Source organism: Oncorhynchus mykiss, chromosome 8 (genome assembly GCF_057628025.1).
Source record: "Oncorhynchus mykiss isolate SJ-2025 chromosome 8, ASM5762802v1, whole genome shotgun sequence".
Lineage (NCBI taxonomy): Eukaryota > Metazoa > Chordata > Actinopteri > Salmoniformes > Salmonidae > Oncorhynchus > Oncorhynchus mykiss.
Genome location: NC_143029.1, coordinates 16,935,026 through 16,957,994, shown reverse-complemented (window position 1 = coordinate 16,957,994; position 22,969 = coordinate 16,935,026). Strand labels below are relative to the sequence as shown.

At 42.3% G+C, this 22,969-nt stretch overlaps 3 protein-coding genes across 5 annotated transcripts; 1 reads left to right on the top strand and 2 right to left on the bottom strand.

Annotated features, from left to right (window-relative positions):
* Positions 1-114: 114 nt before the first annotated feature.
* LOC110529491 (uncharacterized) lies at positions 115-14,947 on the bottom strand. The gene is made up of 24 exons (XM_021611726.3): positions 14,863-14,947; positions 14,685-14,759; positions 14,276-14,350; positions 14,033-14,153; positions 13,816-13,918; positions 12,851-12,964; positions 12,658-12,774; positions 11,437-11,597; positions 10,992-11,138; positions 10,607-10,709; positions 10,238-10,366; positions 9,941-10,126; positions 9,466-9,716; positions 6,711-7,760; positions 6,494-6,602; positions 6,055-6,153; positions 4,107-5,696; positions 3,882-4,004; positions 3,629-3,757; positions 3,294-3,486; positions 2,971-3,095; positions 2,646-2,836; positions 2,273-2,406; positions 115-2,189 (listed from the first exon to the last, which is right to left on the bottom strand). The coding sequence occupies exons 2-24, from the start codon at positions 14,704-14,706 to the stop codon at positions 1,957-1,959; spliced, it is 5,505 nt and encodes a 1,834-aa protein (XP_021467401.3). The 5' UTR covers positions 14,707-14,759; positions 14,863-14,947; the 3' UTR covers positions 115-1,956.
* A 770-nt stretch (positions 14,948-15,717) lies between these two features.
* On the bottom strand, positions 15,718-18,786 carry LOC110529493 (small integral membrane protein 8). Of its 3 annotated transcripts, XR_016497623.1 has the most exons (4): positions 18,519-18,786; positions 18,232-18,414; positions 16,543-16,647; positions 15,723-15,852 (listed from the first exon to the last, which is right to left on the bottom strand). XR_016497623.1 is itself a non-coding variant. In XM_090242681.1 (3 exons), exons 1-2 carry the CDS (start codon positions 18,636-18,638, stop codon positions 18,280-18,282), a joined length of 255 nt encoding a protein of 84 aa, XP_090098807.1. In that variant the 5' UTR covers positions 18,639-18,786; the 3' UTR covers positions 15,718-15,852; positions 18,232-18,279. The 3 variants fall into 3 exon arrangements, 2 of the variants coding, with proteins under 2 accessions (XP_090098807.1, XP_021467405.2); XM_090242681.1 differs by lacking the exon at positions 16,543-16,647 and having other exon boundaries at positions 15,718-15,852; XM_021611730.3 differs by lacking the exons at positions 15,723-15,852; positions 16,543-16,647 and having other exon boundaries at positions 18,159-18,414.
* A 902-nt stretch (positions 18,787-19,688) lies between these two features.
* On the top strand, positions 19,689-22,962 carry gjb7 (gap junction protein beta 7). Its single transcript, XM_021611724.3, has 2 exons — positions 19,689-19,811; positions 20,590-22,962. Exon 2 carries the CDS (start codon positions 20,608-20,610, stop codon positions 21,397-21,399), a length of 792 nt encoding a protein of 263 aa, XP_021467399.3. The 5' UTR covers positions 19,689-19,811; positions 20,590-20,607; the 3' UTR covers positions 21,400-22,962.
* Positions 22,963-22,969: the final 7 nt, after the last annotated feature.

Sequence of the window (22,969 nt, the reverse complement as noted above, 5' to 3'; positions counted from 1 at the left end):
GGATGTAACAGTGGTGTGTATGTAATCACATCTGACTGGTGAATCTTCTCTTTAACTAATTATTACTTTGCAGGTAATTTTTATGGAGGATGTAACGGAAACATGCAACAATCAGATAAATAAAAATATTTATTCTAAAAAAACAGACCTGACATACAACTTGGTTTAAGTAAATCATAGCAAGACTCGAGCATGGAATATACTATCAAAAACGAGAGGCTGGGACTTCAATTCTACCTCTGACCACCAAGAACTAACAAATGAGCCGACTATTCATCCCTCTCCAAATTTCAGCCCTCAAGGCCTTTCCATTTCCCACAGGGAACGCTTCAGACCTCCATTTAAAAAGACCTGTGATTAAGATCACAAGGCAACCCCACTTCTTTAGAGTAGAAAAACACGGCAGTTTTAAAAACACATTGAAGAGAACAAGCAAAAATCGTGCCAAAATCAAAGGGCAGCTATGTAATGAGTGAATCACACTAGATACTAGTAAGTCTACTGTAAATACAATGGGGTTGATCAAAATAAGTTATTTAAACTAATAAGGCCAATTGCTTGTCCATAGTATCCATAGGAAGTCAAAGAAAGCAATAAAATGGTAAGGGCATAGCCAACATGGCTAACAGGTAGCCTCAATGAAACAAAACTCAACATTCTCATCAAGTTCAGGTATTTTCTGTCAAAATACTTAGAAAAACCATGCATTTAGGTCAGATATGACCCATTCATAAAAGTTGAAAGATCACTCAATAGTCATAAGTCAAAAAAGTCAATATATTGTGAACAAACATGTAAAGTCAAATATGAAAATAAATAAATGTGAACCAACAAATCATACCAGTCAAGAATAGAGGTTGTTAGTACATTGAATCAAGGGCCCAATCAAACAAAAATGTATGTTAAGGATCAATTCACAATAAACAGTGATTGTATACAGCTGAATAATGACACTAAATTCAGGACTTGTGCAATATAGGCCTTATACTTGGGACATGAAGTAAACCCTAATCAACACTAAGTGCAGACTCAAGACCGAAGGAAAACTCAAATGGATAAGTAAAATGAACAGTCAGTCTACCATTCAGGCATGGTGGCATCAACATACTAAACTCTTCACCTGCATTGATTTAGCTACAAGTCTTGGAGGGAAAACTACAGTATCTCACCAAGTGGACACAGAAAATGTAACGTGGACATTTTAGGTTAAGTTATTCCAAGACAACTTTAGAAAGCCAATTTAAAAACAGAAATATTTACAGACAATTTCAAGATTAACTTTAGAAAGCTCATCTTAAAATAGGAAAATGAACCGACAAACTATACTCAAATTGGGGGCATTACATACAGCTCTGGTCATTGACCTTGCTAGAGCCGTGATATTGTCGTAGTAGCTCCTCAGAAACTGAAAAGATTGCTCAAAATGGGCCCTTAAATAAAACATAGATAGGTTTCCCTACCATCACCAAAATACCTGGTTCAAGTGCCTTTTGTCATATTCCTAAAAATAAAATAGTGGAGAAAAGGGTAGAAAAACACACTAATATTTCAAGAGGCACACCCATCCCAGTTACTCTTTTTTAGGAGTCATTCAGAGGAGAATCAGTCACCTTTCTTTACATAAGGCCAGATCTTGATCAGGGGATTCATGACAAGCACGATAGCTAGAAAGTAAGTCAATCTTCCTTTGACAGGATTTCTGCCACAGTAAGCATAAAACAGAACATTCAAGTATTGTCTGATCCGACAACAGTAGAAACATTTTATATCACACTCAAAGTACCAAATCGTTGGAAGTGTCAGTGCAGAACATCAGTAATGAAAGACATAGTACAAAAACAACACCATTGAAAACGATAAAAAAAAGGTTTAAAAAGCACAGACATAGAAACTAGGCACTATACTCTATTGCACATGTGTAAGAACTTGCACCCATACATTTCAGGCGAGTCCAGCTCAGAAGCACTTCCTGAAAACAATCTGGGGGCCATATTCCTCGTATTCCTCTTGGCTGATCCAGGCCGAGGCAAAGGAAGACAAGTTGGCCAGCACTGCACCTCCACTCCATACAGAGAAATCTCTGTCCTTAGGGCTTGTCACCCGCACACACTCCCCCAAGTCTGTAGGCACCATGGTTCTAATTTCACTCTGAAGCCGCTCAGGCAGGCCAGCCAACAGGGTATTTCCACCTTCACAGGGGAAATAAATACATTCAGACATTGGCAGATGAGTGGACAAGTATTCAGCAACTAATAAAACAAAAACTATGTACCTGATAGGACAATGTTCCCCAAAAAACTCCGCCGGAGGTCAATGTCTGAACTAAGGATAGACTTGAAAATACTCTCATGCATCCCGTAATGGTCTCGTCCAATCAGCTCTGGCTTAAACAGAATCTCAGGTGCCCTGTGGATGGAAGACGCCACCGATTAACAGATCTTAGCCAACCCTTGGTGGCTATCCAAAAGCTTACTTGGTAGCACCATAATCAAAACGGAACAATAAATGGCACTGTTTGCAAAGGGAAACACTTAGTTCTTGGTCTCAATTACCTCAGACAAAGCAGAACACTTAATTACCCAAACTCATTAGGGTGAGTGTTTAGTCTTCAGAGTGAGGATACAGGGGCCCTGTTAGATGGTTACCTGAACCGCTCTGTGCTGAGGTGGACAACCTGGCCATCAGGCATGGTGTAATTCATCGCACTGCTGGCCGACCCTCCACAGGTTAGCTCAGATTCATAGTCCTGAGACACCCGGCAGCATTTCTCCTTCATCTCCCTCACAATCTCCATCTCAGCAGAAGTGTGCATGCAGAACCCCTGCTCCTGCAGAAGCTGGTACACAGGACAGTGGCACACAATACAGTCAATGGACATTGTTTTCAAGTGATCATCATTTTGAACTAATTGTTTTAGACCAAATCCCTGTCCCAAATACATACAGATAATTATGCGTTAATATCAAATACCTTTTTAAGGTGCATTGTAACATCATGGCCAGCCAAGGTGCAGCGCTGCACTGCGTGTGGTAAACAGTATCCCTCAAACACTGGCACACTATGGCTCACTCCATCCCCAGAGTCAAACACTACACCTAGTAGGAGACAGATACTCTAATGATTATCTGCCATATTCAAAATGATTCAACCAAATAGTAGATGTATAGTAACCAGTCTTATATTCTAGCTTTAAACAGGTCTTTGAAAGCATACTGTCCTCTACTCTGGGATACAACTGCCTTAAATATGTTAACCGACTAGACATATTTGTATATAAATCATGCTCGTTTTACCTGTGGTTCTCCCTGCTGCGTAAAGTGCCAGCACCGCCTGCATGGCCACGTAGGTGAGTGGAACATTGAAGCACTCAAACATGAGTTCCACCATGCGCTGACGGATCTCCAGTGGGTTCATGGCTGCCTCGGTCAGTAGGACAGGGTGATCATCTGGTTCCACATGCAACTGCTGGAATGTGTGGTGCCAAATCTGAAACCAGTCAATTGAGCAGTGAGGTCAAAGGTCAAAACCACCACAGTCTGATACTATGGCTTCATCAGTACTCCCAAACGCACCATTAAAGCACATACAGAATATTGGATAAAATTAAGGTCAACAATATATCACCAACCTTTTCCATTTCATCCCAGTTGCGTATAATTCCGTTCTTCATGGGATACTTCAGTGCCAGGACTCCTCTCATATGTTGAGCCTCATGTCCAATATAGGTCTCCCGTTCCAAGTAGCCATTCATTATTTCCTGATGGCAAATTAGAAAGTCTGCACATAGGGAAAGCCATGGTGGCCAATACGACTGACTGTAACTTGATGAAAAACAACACAGCCCAAGAGTATAGATGCCACATACTTGGCTGTTGCCTTACCTCGTATTTTGGCAGCCCAATGATATTTGGGAATATCGTATTCGGGAGGTCCTGATCGGCAAACCCTGCTTTCATCAAACCAGACCCTGTGTCCAGCACAATAGGGGTCTTGAAATTGGTCATCTAAAAAATAAATAAAGCCTAATAATTCACATTTTACCGAAAGATAAAGTATAATAAATCAGGTCTATGGTGAATAATGTGGACGTCTAACTAAAGCCTTACGTCTCTGGTGGGGATGTGGTGATTGGGTTGATTGACAGGTGATCTCCTGGCAGTACCACACCTCTGAAACCCATCAGGGACATCTACTTCTCTCCACTTATCAGCTCCACTTGGTTCACATGATCCAGATGTTACCTCAGCAGACATACAAGATAGCTCTTCAGAATTAGACCCCAAATGTGTTAACACATCCTCAGATTTCTGGGAGCAGTGGATTTCTATCTGAACACAGTCAGAGTCAACAAGCGTTAATGTTGATCCCATAGAGCAGCCGCCTAGCGTTGACTGTTCATGGAACTCCAAAGGGTCATTACATAAGGATGCCTGTTGATCAGAGAAGGGTTTGTCATTGTTGTCACTTCTGTGTTCATTCACATCTTGACTCAGAACAGGATTAGGAGAACTGTTTGTAGGTTTGAGGTTTCGCTCTTTAGGCTTCGGGTGAGTATTGAGCGCAACTTGCGGTGTGAGCCTAGGGTTCGGGTCGGAATCACTATCAGGGCAGAGAGTTCTATATATGGGTTTGGTTGGAATTTTGAGTTCTTGACCTTTATCATTCACAGGAACAGATGCCTTTCTTGGTTTAGGCACAGGGGTGTTGGCATTAGCCCCTTGGTCAAATGCTCCATGTTCAGGGCACATTTCACATATAAAGGAGGTAGTCTCTGGTGTGCAACTTTGAAAGGCTTCCCCAGATCTTACATCTTTCTCTGTACCCTCATGGCTTTGGATTCCAACCTCTTCAATAGATTCATTGGGATCCGAAGTGAGTGGTAGAGTTAAAACTTGTGAATTGTGCTCAGTAAGATCACAGTGGCTGGGGGTGTCAACTACCATGGCATCACCACAGCCGGATATATTAACGTCACCATGTGGGGAATGACCATTTACACTTTGAACACATGTTTGTGATACAGGGGTTTTGGCATACTCTGGACATGGGGTTGCAGTAATACTGAGGAATTCATTAGGATCCAGGTTTATGGAGTGTTGGGGTAAGGATGGCAAGTGCTTCACTTTGTGGTGTTGGCTCCTATTGTCTGATATAAGATTATCACAGAGTGCACAGTCCTCCAAGTTAAGTTTTGAAGTCCTTTCCATTACTGAGCATTTCACTACTTTCCTGGTTCTGCTCATCCTCTTGAGTTGACATTCTTTTGTCATCTCTTTGTCTAGGCTATTTTCCATCCCCTCCACTTCCCTTTTCTCCCTCGCTAGTTCTAATAGAAACTCCTGCCTCTCCTTGCTCGTACTTCGGGAAACCACTGATTGAGTGGGCTTTTCATCAAGGCACTGCTTCTCAGCCCGTCGAAGCTGGTGGATCTTGAGGTTCTCCTCCATGATGAGCTCATCCAGAACATGCAGTCCTCTCAGCTCCATCAGCAACTCTCCCCTGCTGCTTTGAGGGCACATCAGACCAGTCAACCCAGTCTCCGTTAGCCGTCCATTGTGGCCCATGCTGTGTTCTGAGGCCACAGTTTCACTAGTTGCCTCTGGTGACCTGCATTCACTCTGGTTGTCAGTGTCTGCAGAGGCAAGACTGTCATCAAGGCCCAGGACACCATGTGCCTTAAGGTCACTGGAGGACATCTAGAAAACAAAAACATTGTTATTATTAATTACAGAAACATAAAAGTGGAGATTCCCATCAGCTGATTATCTAGTACGATTTAAAGTCCGCCAAACAAAATAAACTTAACTTGTATTAAATTAAATCTATTTTCAATCTTGTAAAAACAATACTGTCTTAATCTCCAGGGGGGTGGGGGGGATAATTGGTTGACAAGTGCATTTTGTTATTGCGAAAAAATATATAAATCATTTATAGAATGCAATTTGTAATGTATGGACAGTGGGCTACTTTGTTCATAGTTCACCAGCTTAAATGGTTCCATGATCCACATCTGACCTAGAGGTACACATTTATATCATGACCTACCACACTTACCTGCGCCTCACTGCCCCATGATTCCCACGGTTTGCTCGTGCTCTCAGTCTTCAGAAGGACAGCCAACATCTGCTCCTGTACCATCACATTCTCTTCCTCCTGTAAAAAATTTTTTTTTAAGTTATAGAAGAGTTTACAAATGCAAGCTATTGGCCTACGCCATGGTTTAGGCAGGGCTGCAAAATTCCAGGAACTAAAATTCCCTGGATTTCAAGAAATCCTGGTAGAGAATTCTGATTTCCTGCTTATTCCCTCCTGATTCTGGGAATCCTCCATCTGGGATTTCTGGAACACCAGGGAATTTATTGAATGTTCCTGGAATTTCACAACCCTAGGTTAAGGTCACTATTAACAATCCCAGTAATGTGCAAATCTGAGGAGCCAAACCATTTATTGCATCGGCATGAAGACAATCCATTTAACATTTGTACCAACATGCCTCTAGTATTCCAGCTGCCCGGTCCAAGATCTCCTCTACCTTCCTGAGACCCTCCTGCTCCTTCAGGTCCCAGTCATTTAACGAGACTTCAGTCATGGAACTGGTTATCCTGCAAACATCAAACAGCAACAAGATGAGTGCTTTGGCTTTCATAGTTTACTAGGCACAATGGGCACCTATGAGGACCATGTCAGGAGACAAGAGCATGTGTCATTACCTTTCACAGCTGTCCTGTTCGGGGTTGTGAAAGTCATACGTATCCCAGAGTAGAGTGGGGCTGCTCTCTGCAGTGTAGTTGGGCCCATCTCTTGCATCTGTGATGGTGCTTGAAAGGGGATCCCGAATGGCACTCAGTTCCGAGTCATCAAAGCTGTCCTGTGCCTGTAGGATACTGTCGCTGGGTTGTGCCCCTCTGCTCTCAGGGTTGGTTTGTACCTCCGTCTGTGTGGGCTGGTCTCTGGACCAGTTGGATAATTGGTCACTGTGGTGGTAGCACTCTGAAGGTTTTGGGCTCTTAACGTCCCGCAACTGTGGTGACTGTGATGGGTTCTGAGTGATGGTGACCGTGTAGGAGTTCTCAAGGTCTTCCACAGGCAGACTGAGCCATGGATTATGGGGCAGGGTAGCCGAACGCTTCAGCTTGATCTCAAAATGCATCGAGTCCACAGTTATCTTTGGGATGATCTGAATGCTGGCCCTTGAGGTGCTGCCCATGGAGCCAAAGTCAAAATCCTCCCTGCGCTCCTCAACGTCAGACACGCTGGAGATGTTCTCCTCGTGGATCTTGGGCTGCCTGGTGATGGGCCTGATGGAGTCCCTGGTGCCTGGTACCCTGGACTGCCCCTCCCATCCCTCTCGCCCAGCTCCTGTCTCCATGTGGCCACTTCCTGCTCCATCAAAGCCAGAGTCAAAGGAGCTGAGGGAGGGAGGCTTCCCCACAGCAGACACACCCCCAGAGACGGCACTGGAGGGAGACGTACCCAGAGGGGCCTGATGGTGCTTGAGGTTGGAGAGAGAGCCGTGACTGTGCATGTTGTCCTTAGTGTGGCAGTCAGATCTGGAACCAGAGGTTCTACTGTGACTAAACGTCACATCTGGAATGTTGAGACTGGCCTTAGGTACTCTGCCTACAGCCAGGTTAGTGTGTGGCCTAGGTCCTTCCCTGTGGCTGGCTCTCAGAAACTCATACTGCCACTGCAGCGCCGACTGGAGGTCGTTGATAGGTACTACACCTGGACAGGTCAGAAGTTTACACAGATTCATGCATCTGAAAGAAAGAAAGCGCCAGGGTCAAAGCAAAAACAGTGATAAGTCACCAGATCAAATACACTGCTCAAAAAAATAAAGGGAACACTTAAACAACAATGTAACTCCAAGTCAATCACACTTCTGTGAAATCAAACTGTCCCCTTAGGAAGCAACACTGATTGACAATAAATCACATGCTGTTGTGCAAGTGGAATAGACAACAGGTGGAAATTATAGGCAATTAGCAAGACACCCCCAATAAAGGAGTGGTTCTGCAGGTGGGGACTACATACCACTTCTCAGTTCCTATGCTTCCTGGCTGATGTTTTGGTCACTTTTGAATGCTGGCGGTGCTTTCACTCTAGTGGTAGCATGAGACGGAGTCTACAACCCACACAAGTTGCTCAGGTAGTGCAGCTCATCCAGGAAGGCACATCAATGCGAGCTGTGGCAAGAAGGTTTGCTGTATCTGTCAGCGTAGTGCCCAGAGCATGGAGGCGCTACCAGGAGACAGGCCAGTACATCAGGAGACGTGGAGGAGGCCGTAGGAGGGCAACAACCCAGCAGCAGGACCGCTACCTCCGCCTTTGTGCAAGGAAGAGCAGGAGGAGCACTGCCAGAGCCCTGCAAAATGACCTCCAGCAGGCCACAAATGTGCATGTGTCTGCCCAAACGGTCAGAAACAGACTCCATGAGGGTGGTATGAGGGCACGACGTCTACAGGTGGGGGTTGTGCTTATTGCCCAACAACATGCAGGACGTTTTTCATTTGCCAGAGAACACCAAGATTGGCAAATTCGCCACTGGCGCCCTGTGCTCTTCACAGATTAAAGCAGGTTCACACTGAGCACATGTGACAGACGTGACAGTCTGGAGACGCCGTGGAGAACGTTCTGCTGCCTGCAACATCCTCCAGCATGACCGGTTTGGCGGTGGGTCAGTCATGGTGTGGGGTGGCATTTCTTTGGGGGGCCGCACAGCCCTCCATGTGCTCGCCAGAGGTACCCTGACTGCCATTAGGTACCGAGATGAGATCCTCAGACCCCTTTTGAGACCATATGCTGGTGCGGTTGGCCCTGGGTTCCTCCTAATGTAAGACAATGCTAGACCTCATGTGGCTGGAGTGTGTCAGCAGTTCCTGCAAGAGGAAGGCATTGATGCTATGGACTGGCCCGCTTATTCCCCAGACCTGAATCCAATTGAGCAAATCTGGGACATCATGTCTCGCTCCATCCACCAATGCACCACAGCGCTCCATCCATCCATGCACCACAGACTGTCCAGGAGTTGGCGGATGCTTTAGTCCACGTCTGGGAGGAGATCCCTCAGGAGACCATCCGCCACCTCATCAGGAGCATGCCCAGGCATTGTAGGGAGGTCATACAGGCACGTGGAAGCCACACACACTTGCATCAAAGTTGGATCAGCCTGTAGTGTGGTTTTCCACTAATTTTCAGTGTGACTCCAAATCCAGACCTCCATGGGTTGATAAATTTGATTTCCATTGATAATTTGTGTGATTTTGTTGTCAGCACATTCAACTATGTAAAGAAAAAAGTATTTAAGAAGAATATTTCATTCATTCAGATCTAGGATGTGTTATTTTAGTGTTCCCTTTATTTTTTTGAGTAGTGTACCTACGGAAGTCTGTAGTTAATACCCTCCTAAAGCATTTCAAATCGCACTGTGGTAAAAAACAGTATTATGCAACAGTAGTTTCTCACCTTTGTGATAGCTGTTTGCCAGTCTGCTGTAGGTGGGCGTCAGGGATGACGTTGGCCAGGTGAGCAAGCTGGACCAGCTCCTCCATGTCCGGGGAGGGGTTGTTTCTCAGGAAGTCACAGACTGCCTGCCTCCACACAGGGACAGGCATCTCCAGCAGGTTGCGCCGCCTGGGGAGGGGGTCATAGTTCACACCCCACAGAAGGTCTTGGAGAAAGTTCTCACACAGGACTATGTTGTACCAACTATTGGCCTGTTGAGATGAAAGAAATTGAGTTCATGACGTCAGATTAAATTGATAATGTCTAACCACAACACAAACCACATGCACATCAAAGGAGCTAAACATGTAAAATGTTGTCATTTCAAGAATTTCTAATTGTGGTCTATTTCAATTACATCACCACTTCAGTATAATATAAAAAGTTGGCATGCACAATCAGGTATCATAAGACATTAGTGCAAGTGGACAACTACCTTTCTGTAGTAGTGGTAGAAGTCAGAGACTGCTCGGAGGGTCTGATGAGGGAGCTCTACAGCAGCGTGGAAGTTCTCCTTCAGTCTGTCCAGATCCTGCACCCACTCTTCCCTGGTCTGGACATCACCAGGAGGCAGAACCTCAGCTAATGTGTGGATCACATCTTCAGAACAGCGAACCAGGGCCTGACAAGAGGGAGGACAAACCACCGCTGTGTCATTAAGGATCCATACAGCAGCTCGAATACGGCAATGCACCAATCTTAGGAGGAAAATATCAGAGTAGCCTAGATTTACCATGGCAGGGGTATAGATCGATGCCTCGAATTCTGACGTTAACATCTCAGCCCTTCTGGCATCTTTAGAGATCTCTATTCTGTAAGGCTGGAGCTTCTCTTTCTGAAGGCTTTTAATCTGTTCTGTTAACTGCAAGTGGAGATAAATAAAGCAAAATAATTAAACATTTAAATAAGCCTCTGAAAATGGAAAAAAGCAAGACAACTGGGTCATGTTCATTAGGCACCAAATGGAAGAACTGACAAACAGGAAAGGACTGGACTAAAGACCAATTTTTGTTTTCAGTTGCAAAGCATTTTAAAATGTTTTTTGTTTTGTGCCCTAATTAACAACATTTTAGAGTAATTGTTGTTATGTATTATAACAAACCTGCTGTGCCTCATTACGCAGCTGGAAGACCTGTAGCTGGAGGTGGGCCTTGGAAAAGGCCTGTTGCCACAGCAACTCAATTTTTTCCACAGCCACAGTTATCCTGTCAACAAAGACAACAATAAGATACCTTCAACCTGGGGAAAAGACTCAATGTAGCAGAATACTATGAACCTTGAAATAGAACAGTTCTGTGTACATTACTTGCATAATATCTAGCAATTGACAGATTTGTCTAGATAGAAAGTAATTCAGTGTCAAATATGCAAGTCTATACTTCAAAAACAAATAAAATGCACACCTTACTCCTAAGGAAAACGCTAAATGCCAGCCTGCCTACATTTACTTCATCAGCAGTGTCTGTGCCTACCACACAGTAAAGTACCTGCTGTAGTTCTGCAGCATGTCGAAGGCTGTGTTGGTGAAGAGGGCTGTCCCGACCATAGCCTGATAGCACGAGTTCTTCTCAGGGTAGCGCATCTTCTCCACCACACACTCACAGTGCCTTAGCAGCTCATCCAACCCCAGCTCCCTACACACCACAAGGATAGTAGAGTTCATGTCCTCTGTACATAATATGTACATATGCAGTCACTCAGCCTTTGCAGGGGCACAAGAGTCCATAGATTCAAGGAAATAGTCAAGGAAATCCTTCAAAAGGAGTTGCAACTTTAGGCAGGTAACTTAAGCCATTAAAAGCACTTAGAAAGTGTGCATATGTACAGCAGCTTTATGTGTAGAGCAACTCGCCTTACACATGTACTACCCAAAGTAGGCATTTGTTATGTCCAACTGAATGAGAGCCCAATGGTGAAAACGGAGTCTCTTACCGCCGAAGCATATGGAACTTGGCCTCGTTGGTGTAACAGAAGGCCTTCAGCTCAGTGAAGGCAGAGGGGACAGGCTGTCTGGAGAGGGTCTGCAGGGTGGAGATGGAGGACGGGAGCCTCTGGACCACCGAGAGAAACTCCTGAACAAAGCCATCTATCTCCTACATAAACAGTCCAAGAAGCTAGTTAGAAGGATAATGAGGGTGAGATGAAGTAGAAAGAAAAATTAAGTAAATCCTGTTGCATCAAAAAAGCATTATTCACATGCTTGTCAAAGTTGTACAACCACCAACCAATAGGCAAAAGACAACCAAAATCTACAACAAACTATGCTCATCTACTCAATCTACCAAGAATGTCCATTTAGTTACTGTAACAGCACAACATTGTAACAGAAAACATAGCATCTCAAAACAGACTGCCCTCAGCAGTACTAATGAATAGTCAACATGGGTGAATACCCAGTCAAAGATGAGTGAATATGATCAAATGGCGAGAGGAGGCCGCCTTTCACTTGGTAATGAGGTCCACTGATTGCACTCTGCAATTGCGCAAGCTTCACCAAGGTAACAATGGGTCAGGGGCCACATCACTGAAACTCATGAATGGATTCGCAAATGAAAAATCTCTACCCACAGACACCGTTGAGTCACTAACTGCACACTCATCTCTCCAGATAGATTCAGTTAATGAATCTACCACAGATATTCACTAGTGGAAAAAATAAGAAAATAGCTTGGATTGAAAGCAGAGTTCTCCTATTCATTTCATCCTTAAGACAGGCAACAAATCAAAAGCAGAGGATGGGCGGCAGTGAGGTCGTCCTTTGACCCCTGACGGGGAAAGGAGGACAATGCTGCCGTGTATTAAACCTATTAGTGGAGTTATGACTGATCCTAAGATCATCTACTGCCAAAGCTCGCTGTGGCAAACAAGACTGTCCTTTTAAGAAGATCACATTACACGCACGACATGACTAGTCATGTACTGCCTAAGATTTATCATGAGAAAAGTCCAGTGTGATTATTTTACAGAACGAGTTGTGACGCTAGTAGTCAATGGAATTCTTTGAAAGAAAACTCATGAGAATTCTGGTGAGATTACATGCCAATGAATGGACACAAGCATTTTACAGCTGGCATAACTTTCCACTTGACCAATAAGCAAAATACCACAGGATGAAATGACAACAGTCTGTGTATTTGATTGTAAGAAACAAACCTTGACAAAGGTAACCCAACTCCGATGACAGTAAACCAGGTAGCCGCCTAAAGATGCAGTCAACTGGCTTCTATCAATGTAGTTGGAAAGGTCAAAGACCGCTTTCAGTAGAACTCTCTGTTGGTATTAAAAGGATGTTTAGACACACCCCACACACACAATATGAAAGGTGAAGACAGAGAACCCATCTTACCTTAAAGAGAGCAACATAAGACTTTGATGGTACCAGCAGTTTCAACAATAGTTTCAGAACATCTTTCTTTTTCGGTTGAATTATGTATACAGTGTGCACTGTCCTCCTATGAAGCTAGATGGGGCGAGAAATTAATGTTACACTTTTATCAATATTAATTAATGACAAGTCAAAATCACACACCTAGTAGTACAACTTGGGTGGGGCACACAAATGTCTTCCCCGATTTGGAATTTTAGTGAGCACCACGGTTCTGTCAGTGGCCATGACAAATGAGGACAAACTGACATGAAGACTCACTGCACCATTATCAAAAATGAATAAATCAAATGTACACATTAGTATGCTTGTGGACATGAAGAGTCTACCATTTGATTGTCAAAATGATATGTAATCAGACAAAGAGCCACAGACCACTGAATTGTATGGCAGATTTCCAAACACCTTAACCAATTAAGCTCAGATAATGCAATTCCTCATACAATTCCACTAGAGCTTAATAAATAACTGAAGGCATATGATCCAGCATGTGATCTCCCTACCCGCCACAGTATTTTAGCCCATAACCATCATCCAAGCAGGAAGTGACGCACTTCGCATTATGCCCTAAAGAGCAACATCAGACAAGAACACTTAATGAGCTAGGAGTAGCAGAAAGGCCAATCCGAGGTGGAGCTATGAAGTGCTTTACAACAACATTGCGGTTGAACTGGGCACAGCAATACAAAAAACGGAGACTCACTGTCAACACTTCCAAGACATAATCAACTTATTATTTTTAATTGTGCAAAAGTGGATTGAGGTGTACTAAATAACACTACTTTAAGAACCAACTATGACCATTACTGTAAAGCAATGCCTACAAGCCATCTAAAACATTAAATCCTTGTCTGTACAAAATATGAAATGTTGCCTCAAATTATTCAAAATATGGATGTTTTTTTGCAAAATTATAGAATAGATACCTCAAGGAGAAGAAGTGTTTCAGCGATGAACCTTGTTGTATTAAGAGTGGCTTGTCTCAAATCAGCCACAACTGAAACCAAGCTCTCCTTCTCCTGTTTCTTACTAAAAAACAAAGTGGCATCAGTAAGGCTCAACATGACTTCCAGTTGAACAATCTTAAATAGACATCTGTTAAAAAAACAAACAAAAAAAACACATTACATTGTAGGTACATACTTGTACAAACAGAGAAAGTAGTGTATGAAGTCAACCACTTCAGATTTGCTTAGATCTGAAAGACTGCCATGAGAATCCACAGGGAACAGAACCAGAGGACATCCATGCTGATCAAAGGCACCTGTTGACAGAAATACAATCATTTCATGCGCACATTGTTACAGTTCATGATTTGTTATTGTTTTGTTACATTTTGCACATTGTAACATACAAATAATGAATCGAGTGTTTATTATAGCCTACCAGGGAAAACTACTGCTCCCGAGTTCAACACATGATCTGGAGGCAGCGGAAGGGAGGGGGAGGCCCCTTGGAATTCTGAAAGTATTTGTGCGAAACGAATATTTACATTAGAAACATGCCTGGGTACAATTTCATCTGTGTTTTTCCACTAACCTTAGAAACCAGAGCGTCCGGCGCCTTCCAATCCCCCTCCCCACCCAACCAACCCAACTGCAGCCAATAAGTAGCAAAACTACCCTCACTACAATACATCAGAACAGAACTTATTTGCAAGCACATTTTACACACTTAATTTACCACAAACACAAAGCGCTACCATAACACGTGATATTAGATTGCAACACCATAATAACTTCGTAAATATGTAACAAATTATCACGCTGCAGCGTGCACTTGACTCGAATGTTACCTGTTGCTTGGCGGTGGCTCATTGTGAGGTTCTCACAGTCCTTTCCAAATGTTGAAGCTTTCGTTGTTATTTTTCCTGCCGGAATGCAAAAAAAATATTTAGATTCGATCCTCTCATATTTCCTAACTAAACAATCTAAAAGACAGCATTATATTTGAGTGTCGGTTGGACAAGAGACCTGGGATCTACTTCACTTGTTTCCGCCATATTGAGTTCATTCCGAACAGAGTATCATGCGGTTGAGCAATTCCATTGAGTGGAAGCTGCAAGCCCTCATTTATAACTTCAAATATCGGAGGGCGGGGAAAGATAACGAGAACGTGACTTGCATGGAGAGACGCCTAAATGTGAACAGTCTGTGAATTGATGGCAATCTATGCAATGCTGTATTTATATTTTATTATTTTGAGATTCATGATCATGCAATGGTAATAAAATAAACCATTGAACAATAAATGACACGCACAGATTATTTCAAAGAGATGTAACACAGTTCAACCTAATGAGAACGTAAATCATTCCTGGCATTACAGATTATGTAATTCACTTTTACCTACCAAGTTTTGTTGTTGAAATCAACATGTGACCTGCCTATATGACAGGTACTTGTGATGCCTGGCATAATCACACGATCAGATATCAAACAGACAAAAGTACTGCAATTATTACACAAACAAATAGCATGTGGATAATCAGATTTATTACAGTTGACCAATTGTGATGAGCCAAAGAGAGCATGCTTTTCTGGGCTTCTATTCGTTCACTTGTCATTCAACCTGTACATTTCTTTGATGGTAGGATAAAGTCAGCTTGATCAGGCTTCAATTCTTTAAACTGCTGATTGATGAAATGTTGAAATGCTGCCCTTGTTTCTTCCAGGTCATCCATATATACTTGCTTATCGGCTACAGCTGTACGGAGGTCCCTGATGGTCTTGTCCAGCAGAGTCTCCAGTGCTTGTGTTGACTCCTTCAAGGTAGTTAGTTCTGCCTTGTACCGCCCCTCCGCCTTGTCTATGTTGCGTTGGGCAATATCCATCTCCTCCCTTCGGGTTTTCTCGATGTTGCCAGTGATGCTGGATATCATCACTGCCCTCACTTCCACCAGTACCTCATCTTTTTTCTTGCTGGCCACAGTCTTCGCATCCTCCGGTTGCAGCATGAAGTCCCTGTTGTAAACATATCACATAATGAGTTTGTGAACCACAGTAGGAAAATCATTAGCCGGTCACAGATCCTTTTGAGATTTTGCCTACTCCTCCGTTGTCATCATTGTCAAGCCAAGCATGTTTGCCACGACAATTCCAAGATGGCAAAAACAGACAGGCAACCAAGCTAGAAAACTATGACTATAAAAAGCACACAAATCTCACTCATTACACCAATTTACACCCATGAGCTGCTTTTTAAATACTGTAGCTATCACTCTGATCACATATGTCTACCAACATCTCCAAGATAGTGGCAGCGTGTGCAGTAGTTTGTTCCTCTTCTCTTCGGGTTCTCACAACACTCTTAGCGTGCCGCTGGGCTATCTTCTCTATGGCCCTTCGGATCTCCTGAGAGGCCCTCTCTTCGTTTCGTTTGCGCAGTTTCTTAATGTCGGACCTGACCTTGCGCTTTGTTTTGATATCATACTCAACCAAGGTATCCTGAGGATGTCATGAGGCAATTCAATTGATTACATAGGCTTACACATAGCCAACCCTACACTCTATTAAAAGCTCTGAGCATCATGGCAATTGTGGGTCTACAGCTTTTTATAAAACAATTGATATAGTAGGCTACTCTATCAATTTGTACATGTCTATAGACATGTACAAATGACAATTGTTTTCCTTTGATAAGTGTCCTCATACCTGCAAATAAGAGTTTGCATTTTCCACTTTCCTCCTCAAGAGCTCCCTCTCCTTTCTGGCCCACTGAAGTGTCTGTAACACTATTTTCTCATTTTCCATGTCAGCCTGAAAGCAAGACTTATCATTAACAAAACCTCTTGCAATGTATTGCAGTCCAGACCTAACGCAATGTTCAACAACAAAAAGCAGCACATTTTTGTACCTTGCCCCACGCCTTCTCAGTAGCACCTCTAATACACTCCTCCTTCTCTTTTTGAAACTCTGTCATGTAATACTGGTGTATATTTTCTCCTATATCTGCAATTCAATGTGACACAGTCACTTAAACATCTGTTACAGGCTGCTACCATTGATACATGGAATGGATGTAGTAAAGGAGGAGTGGGCATACCAATGATGTTTGAGTGAGTACTCAACTGCTTCAGCTCTTTCATTGGGTCTCCATACAAAGCTGTGAGAGCACAGCTTGTGGGCTCTCGCTTTCTTGCAGTGCATCTATGACCTCCTTTAGATAGAGTGGCAGGATGCTGTGAAGCTTTGAGGGTTCCCACGTTGGGTTTCCATTGCTCTTTGAGTGTGTCCATTTTAGCTTTTACAGTGGACCTCACAAAGCACGTAATTATTGTAGCTTTGACTCACCCCATGGGGCGGGATATCTTGCTTTAATCAAATCTAGTCACAGAGATTTGTTGGAAGTACTAAAAAGGTTTCCTTGCTGAAGAAAACAACTAAGAATTTATGACTCCAAATGCATGTGCCAGGAAAAATAATAATCAATTGTGATGCTATTTGGAACGCACGTGGCTCATTGAGAGACATTCCAATTACTGGGGCTGTTTTCGCACTGGTCAGCTCCTAAGCCCAATAATGGTGCCTAAAGTAACTCCATCTAACATAAATCGATTCTCAATTGCGGTACTCTACTTTCATATCAAAATAATTCCACAAATGCAAAATACACACTTGCGGCATACTGTTTTAACCTGTTTTAACAACAGTTGCAGCCAACCCTATTTTTCAGTGACAACACGTTTGTGGCGTCCATCTGCCGTTTACAGTGTTAAGAGACACGTAAATATCATTTGCAAAGGTATTTCACTCTTGTTTTCCGTTTAAAAAAAGCCCTGTAATTTGGAAATGTGGTCGTGTGGGAACCCTAAACCTACAAAGGTGTGTAGTCATTTAAACTTTTGTTTATAAATGTTTGTTTATGCTGCTAATATGAAATATACATTCCTTGTTTACATTACCGCACCGCAAGAGATGAGTGTTAACATTTAAAGCGAAGTGTCTGCGGAGGCTCTTAACAAAACTCCCCCCTTCAGAAGATACTGTAATGAAACAGCAGGGAGCAGGTCTCGAACCCTCGACTTTCTAGCCCGAAGTCCAGTGCGCTATCGACCGTGCCTCAAAAGCATACTCATGCGGCAGAGTCGATATCCGCGCTTATAAACCCAGGGTCGTTACAATACTATCGTCAGTTTTCAGTTTTCTATGTATTCAGCTCCTTGCTTGATGCTAATTGCTCAATATGCTTTTATGAGTTTTACATTCTTACCCTTACTCTATGGTAAATTGTTATTTCAATAGTTTCATAAATTAATCCAAGAGCTATTGCCTAATTGTAACAATATTTAATAACCATCGTCATTACATAGATCCAGTGCTTTCAGGCAAAGCCATTTTTACCACAATAATGTTCAGGATATATTGCACATCTGATTTGATCAGTCCCATTTACACGTTTTCCTCCCCTTCACTGTCAATAACTTCATACAGCTGCGGGTCGTTCTCTTTGGTGGCATGAAGGTATCCCAGGTAGCCCACACACAAGGACATTGTAACAAGTCCAAATGCCATCACTTGCTTGTTCTGTAAAGGAAACACAATTTGCATCGACAATATAACAGACGATACCGATGAACAAGCAGACTCATTGTCCGTAATATAATTGTGACCAGTGAGTTAGGCCTTACGAGTCTAACGGTGAGCTCAGGGTTGACAGATCGGAAAAGCGTGGTGGTCTTCGCTCCTCTAAGGCCAGGCATCCTGAAGTCCCCTTCTTTCGGAGCCTCCTTACCGCTTCCATATGCCATTGTGCAACTAGTTGAGGAGATGGATAAGGTTTACATTTACTGTATAAAGAAGTGCAACGCGTTTGAGGAAACACTATTAATGATGGAAAACATTTGGAACGACCAATAGCGCATCCACAACAACGAGTCCACTTGTTTCGGAAGTCATGGCTAACAGTCAACGAACTCCAAGAAAAAACACATTGTTTGCATGTTATAATAGTAACGTCCTTATAATAGTAGAGCGCCACCTTGTGGATGGAGTAGGCTACACTATGTTTTTTTTATTTTTTTTAATTGAACCTTTATTTAATTAACAAGGCAAGTCAGTAGCATTTCAGTCACAGTTAGTCAGACCCTTGGTTTGGCATTTTGCTTACAGTATACAAGACACCCATCATAAACGATTTTATATGAACGTGGTTTCCCCGAATTCAGAAAAAAAAGTGTAATAGCTTGCTAGCCTTGAACATGGGGAAAGGTGAGCCTATCCATTACCACCACTCAAGTCATATGACACCTGAAATACCTATAAAAAATGCATGGCACAAGTTGTAATTCATGACCAATATAGCTACAAAGAACTCAACATTTGCAAGGGACATTAAAATAATAATTGAACTTAGATACAATTCTATATATTTTTATTCGTTCAGCAACGCAACATGAACTCATGGACTTATATATCCTACCCGGGTGACAGGTTCAGTGTTTAATGTGACCATAGTGACGCTGTCTGTCCCAGAACAAACTGTACGGTTGACGACAGATGAATCAATGCACATAGCGACTCATGAATGGTAGCTACAGGCTTTAAAGCATATTGAAAATAGACATACTATAGTGTTAAATACAAGATGCTTTCACTTTCTTTTTTTTTCTTTTTTTAAACCTTTCAGAAACAGTCTTTCATCTTAAACCTAACCAACAATCTAATAAAACCAATTATAGGACATAGGCTAATATAAAAATACACATAGCCTACAGGGTATATTTAACTATACTTATGGTATTTGTATAGTGCTGCTCGCCTGCAATAGACTATCCAAACAAGCCCTCTGGGTACAAAATAGGTGTGGCCTCTCAGACAGGTGTGTTCGACGAGCAAATCGATTGCAGTAGCCAGCATCGGAAAATTAGCACCCAAACACATAACACAAGCAGAAAAAAACTGGAATAGCCTGTTTATAATCGGTGAGTTAATTATTGTATTTTCTTTCAATATTGTATTTGTCTGAACATAATAGTGTTCTTAAAATAGGTTTAGCCTATTATATTGGAAAATGCGCACCATCACAGTTTTGATAGCCTAGGCTACTTGAAATAAATTAGTTAATCAATTGCGTTTATTCACTGGAGAGCAATTGTAAAAATAGAAGCTTTCTGTTTTTGTAAAATACGACTTAATTTATACATGATGTCATGCTACTGTACTGCTACTCAGGAAACACAGAACCAGCAGATGTTGTCATTGTAAAAGCGTAATAAAGAAGATATTCCTTCCTCAGTAATTATAGCCTACGCAGATTTGTTATCAACATGATATTTGCCCTTTCCATTAATTTGCTATCAAAATAAATGTTAATTTGATAACACTGCACTACATTGTCCTTATTACACTGTCATGTTTACAAGTAGCCTACAGTGTAACAAGTATAAACAATAATACCTGTTACTATTTATAGTGGAGAGAATGGTGAATATAGAAATGTAGCCTAGCCTCCTAAGGGCAAAGTATGATTGGAATATATTTATATTGTCAGATGATGCCCTCTTCATCATAACAGGCAGAATTTAGTATTGGCCTTGTATCTACAGGGTTGTGTCCCTGTGTCACAAATGGCACCCTATTCTCTACAACATAGTGCATTTCTTTTGAACAGTCTGGTCAAAAGTAGTGCACTATGTAGGGAATAATATTGGTTCCATTTGGGACAGAGCCCCATATCTACAGTTTCTCCCTTCTCCACAGGCTCATGTAATCAGAGAGATGTCAAACTGGGGGTTTCTGGAGAACGTCCTGAGTGGGGTAAACAAGTACTCCACAGTCATCGGCCGCATCTGGCTCTCCATCGTCTTCATCTTCCGCATCCTGGTGTACGTGGCGGCTGCTGAGCAGGTCTGGAAGGACGAGCACAATGACTTTGTCTGCAACACCCAGCAGCCTGGCTGTGAGAACGTGTGCTTCGACCATTTCTTCCCCATCTCCCAGATCCGCCTGTGGGCCCTCCAGCTCATCATGGTGTCCACTCCATCCCTGTTGGTGGCTCTACACGTGGCCTACCGTGAGAACAGGGAGAGCAGGCATGGCAAGAAGCTGTATGAGGACAAAGGTAGGATTGACGGAGGTCTGCTCTGCACCTATATCCTCAGCCTCGTCTTCAAGACTACCTTCGAGGTAGGCTCCCTCCTGGCCTTCTACTTCCTCTACAGTGGCTTTGACGTTCCCAGACTGCTTCGCTGCAGCCTGGACCCTTGCCCTAACACCGTAGACTGCTACATCTCCAAAGCCACTGAGAAGATGGTCTTCCTCTACATCATGGGCTGTACGTCCATATTGTGTATTGCACTGAATGTCTCGGAGATGGTATACATCCTATCTAAACAGTGCTGGAAGTGTTTTAGCAAGCGGTATATCCCCATTGAAGAGAGAGCTCACTGGCATTGTAATCACACTGTCCCAATCAGCAACAGTTCCTCAACCCTTCATCCCACACCTAACAAAGATACAATGGGCTCACAAGATCCAGCAACAAAGGGAAACCAACCCTTTCCCTCTTAAATTGCATTAAATTACCTAATAATTTATTGCGATCAGAATTCAGGACTTCTTTTAACTTAAATTATTTCAGAAACTATGTAGAACTTGTAGTTATTCACCTTGAACTTTTTTGTTGTTGCACTTTATTTATAGATTTTCAGATATGAAAACAGAAAAACAGTACAACCCCATCCCCTCATTCCCCCATCCATCCGCCCCTCCACACCTCCCTCCCTCCCTCCACCCACCCACAAAGCACCTTTAACCTTTTAACAGATACTGTTACTTTTAGCATTAGGATCGTATTTAAGGCCTTTATGTCTCAAAACTGTCTGCTAATTGAATCTAGTATAATTTATATAATCACCTTCGGTATTATGATTCATTACCCAAAAATCTAATGAAAATGGTAGGCCATATATGCTTATAGAAAATAAACATGTAGGCTATTCTTAACTTTACTTAGGCTATTTGTATAGTGCTGCTCGTCGGCAATCAACTCTCCAAATAATCCATCGGGATAGGCTACATAATAGGTGTCCTCTGACAGGTGTTTGACATGCAAATCGACTGCAGTAGGATCATTTCATAAAATTACTGCCTTTTGCATCCCTTTGATGTTTTTAGTAGAAATTGTGCACACAGACATTTAAAAGCCTGTTATATCAAATGAAGTGCTCTTTAATAGACAATATGGAAATTACAATCAATTGTATTTTTAATATGAAAAACACTTTTGACACGTCCCTCTGTGCACCCTCTGCAACTCCTAGGAACATTTTAACCCACTTAGCCAACATTTCTCAAATATTTCACCATTATTGTAAAGCCCTAGTCCTTGCATTACTTTGACAGTCATTTCAGACTTTGGTATTATGATTAACAAAGAATTTAAAACAATTCAAGCTTTACATCTCTACGTTCAGTGCTGGACTGCATTCATACATAGACCATGCCTTTTTCCCTACTGACATCACAGCATTCATTTTGTGTTCGTGTCATGGTCCCCAGTGGAGCCCATTTATGTAAATATGACCGTCAGTGTAATTCTAATCTATAAATTGGCAGATTCATTCCATTGCTTTCATCTTACATGGGAGAGATGGTGTGTGTGCTAGCCTTAAGATGTTTATCACATCAATATAAAATGTTGAATTTCAGGTCATGCAGAACTCTGATCATTCTAGATTAATGAAGAGAAATCCATACAACTTGATTCCAACAATTGAGAGTTTAGTGATCATGTTATATCACAAATCTGTTAAAAGGCATTACATTTTTACAACAAGCACTTAACTGACCCCTTTCTGATTGTAGGAGCTCCAGCATTCTTCTGTGTGTAATGTATCTCTTGTACTAAAAAAAAAAAAATGTTATAGACAATTCTACCAATTTCTCTCAATAATTTTCCTCTGGGGGGAATATAAATTGGGGCAGCAGGTAGCCTAGTGGTTAGAGCATTGGGCCAGTAACCGAAAGGTTGCTAGATCAAATCCCAGAGCTGTCATCTGTCATTCTGCCCCTAAACAAGGCAGTTAACCCACTGTTCCTATGCAGTCATTGTAAATAAAGAATTTGTTCTTAAATTACT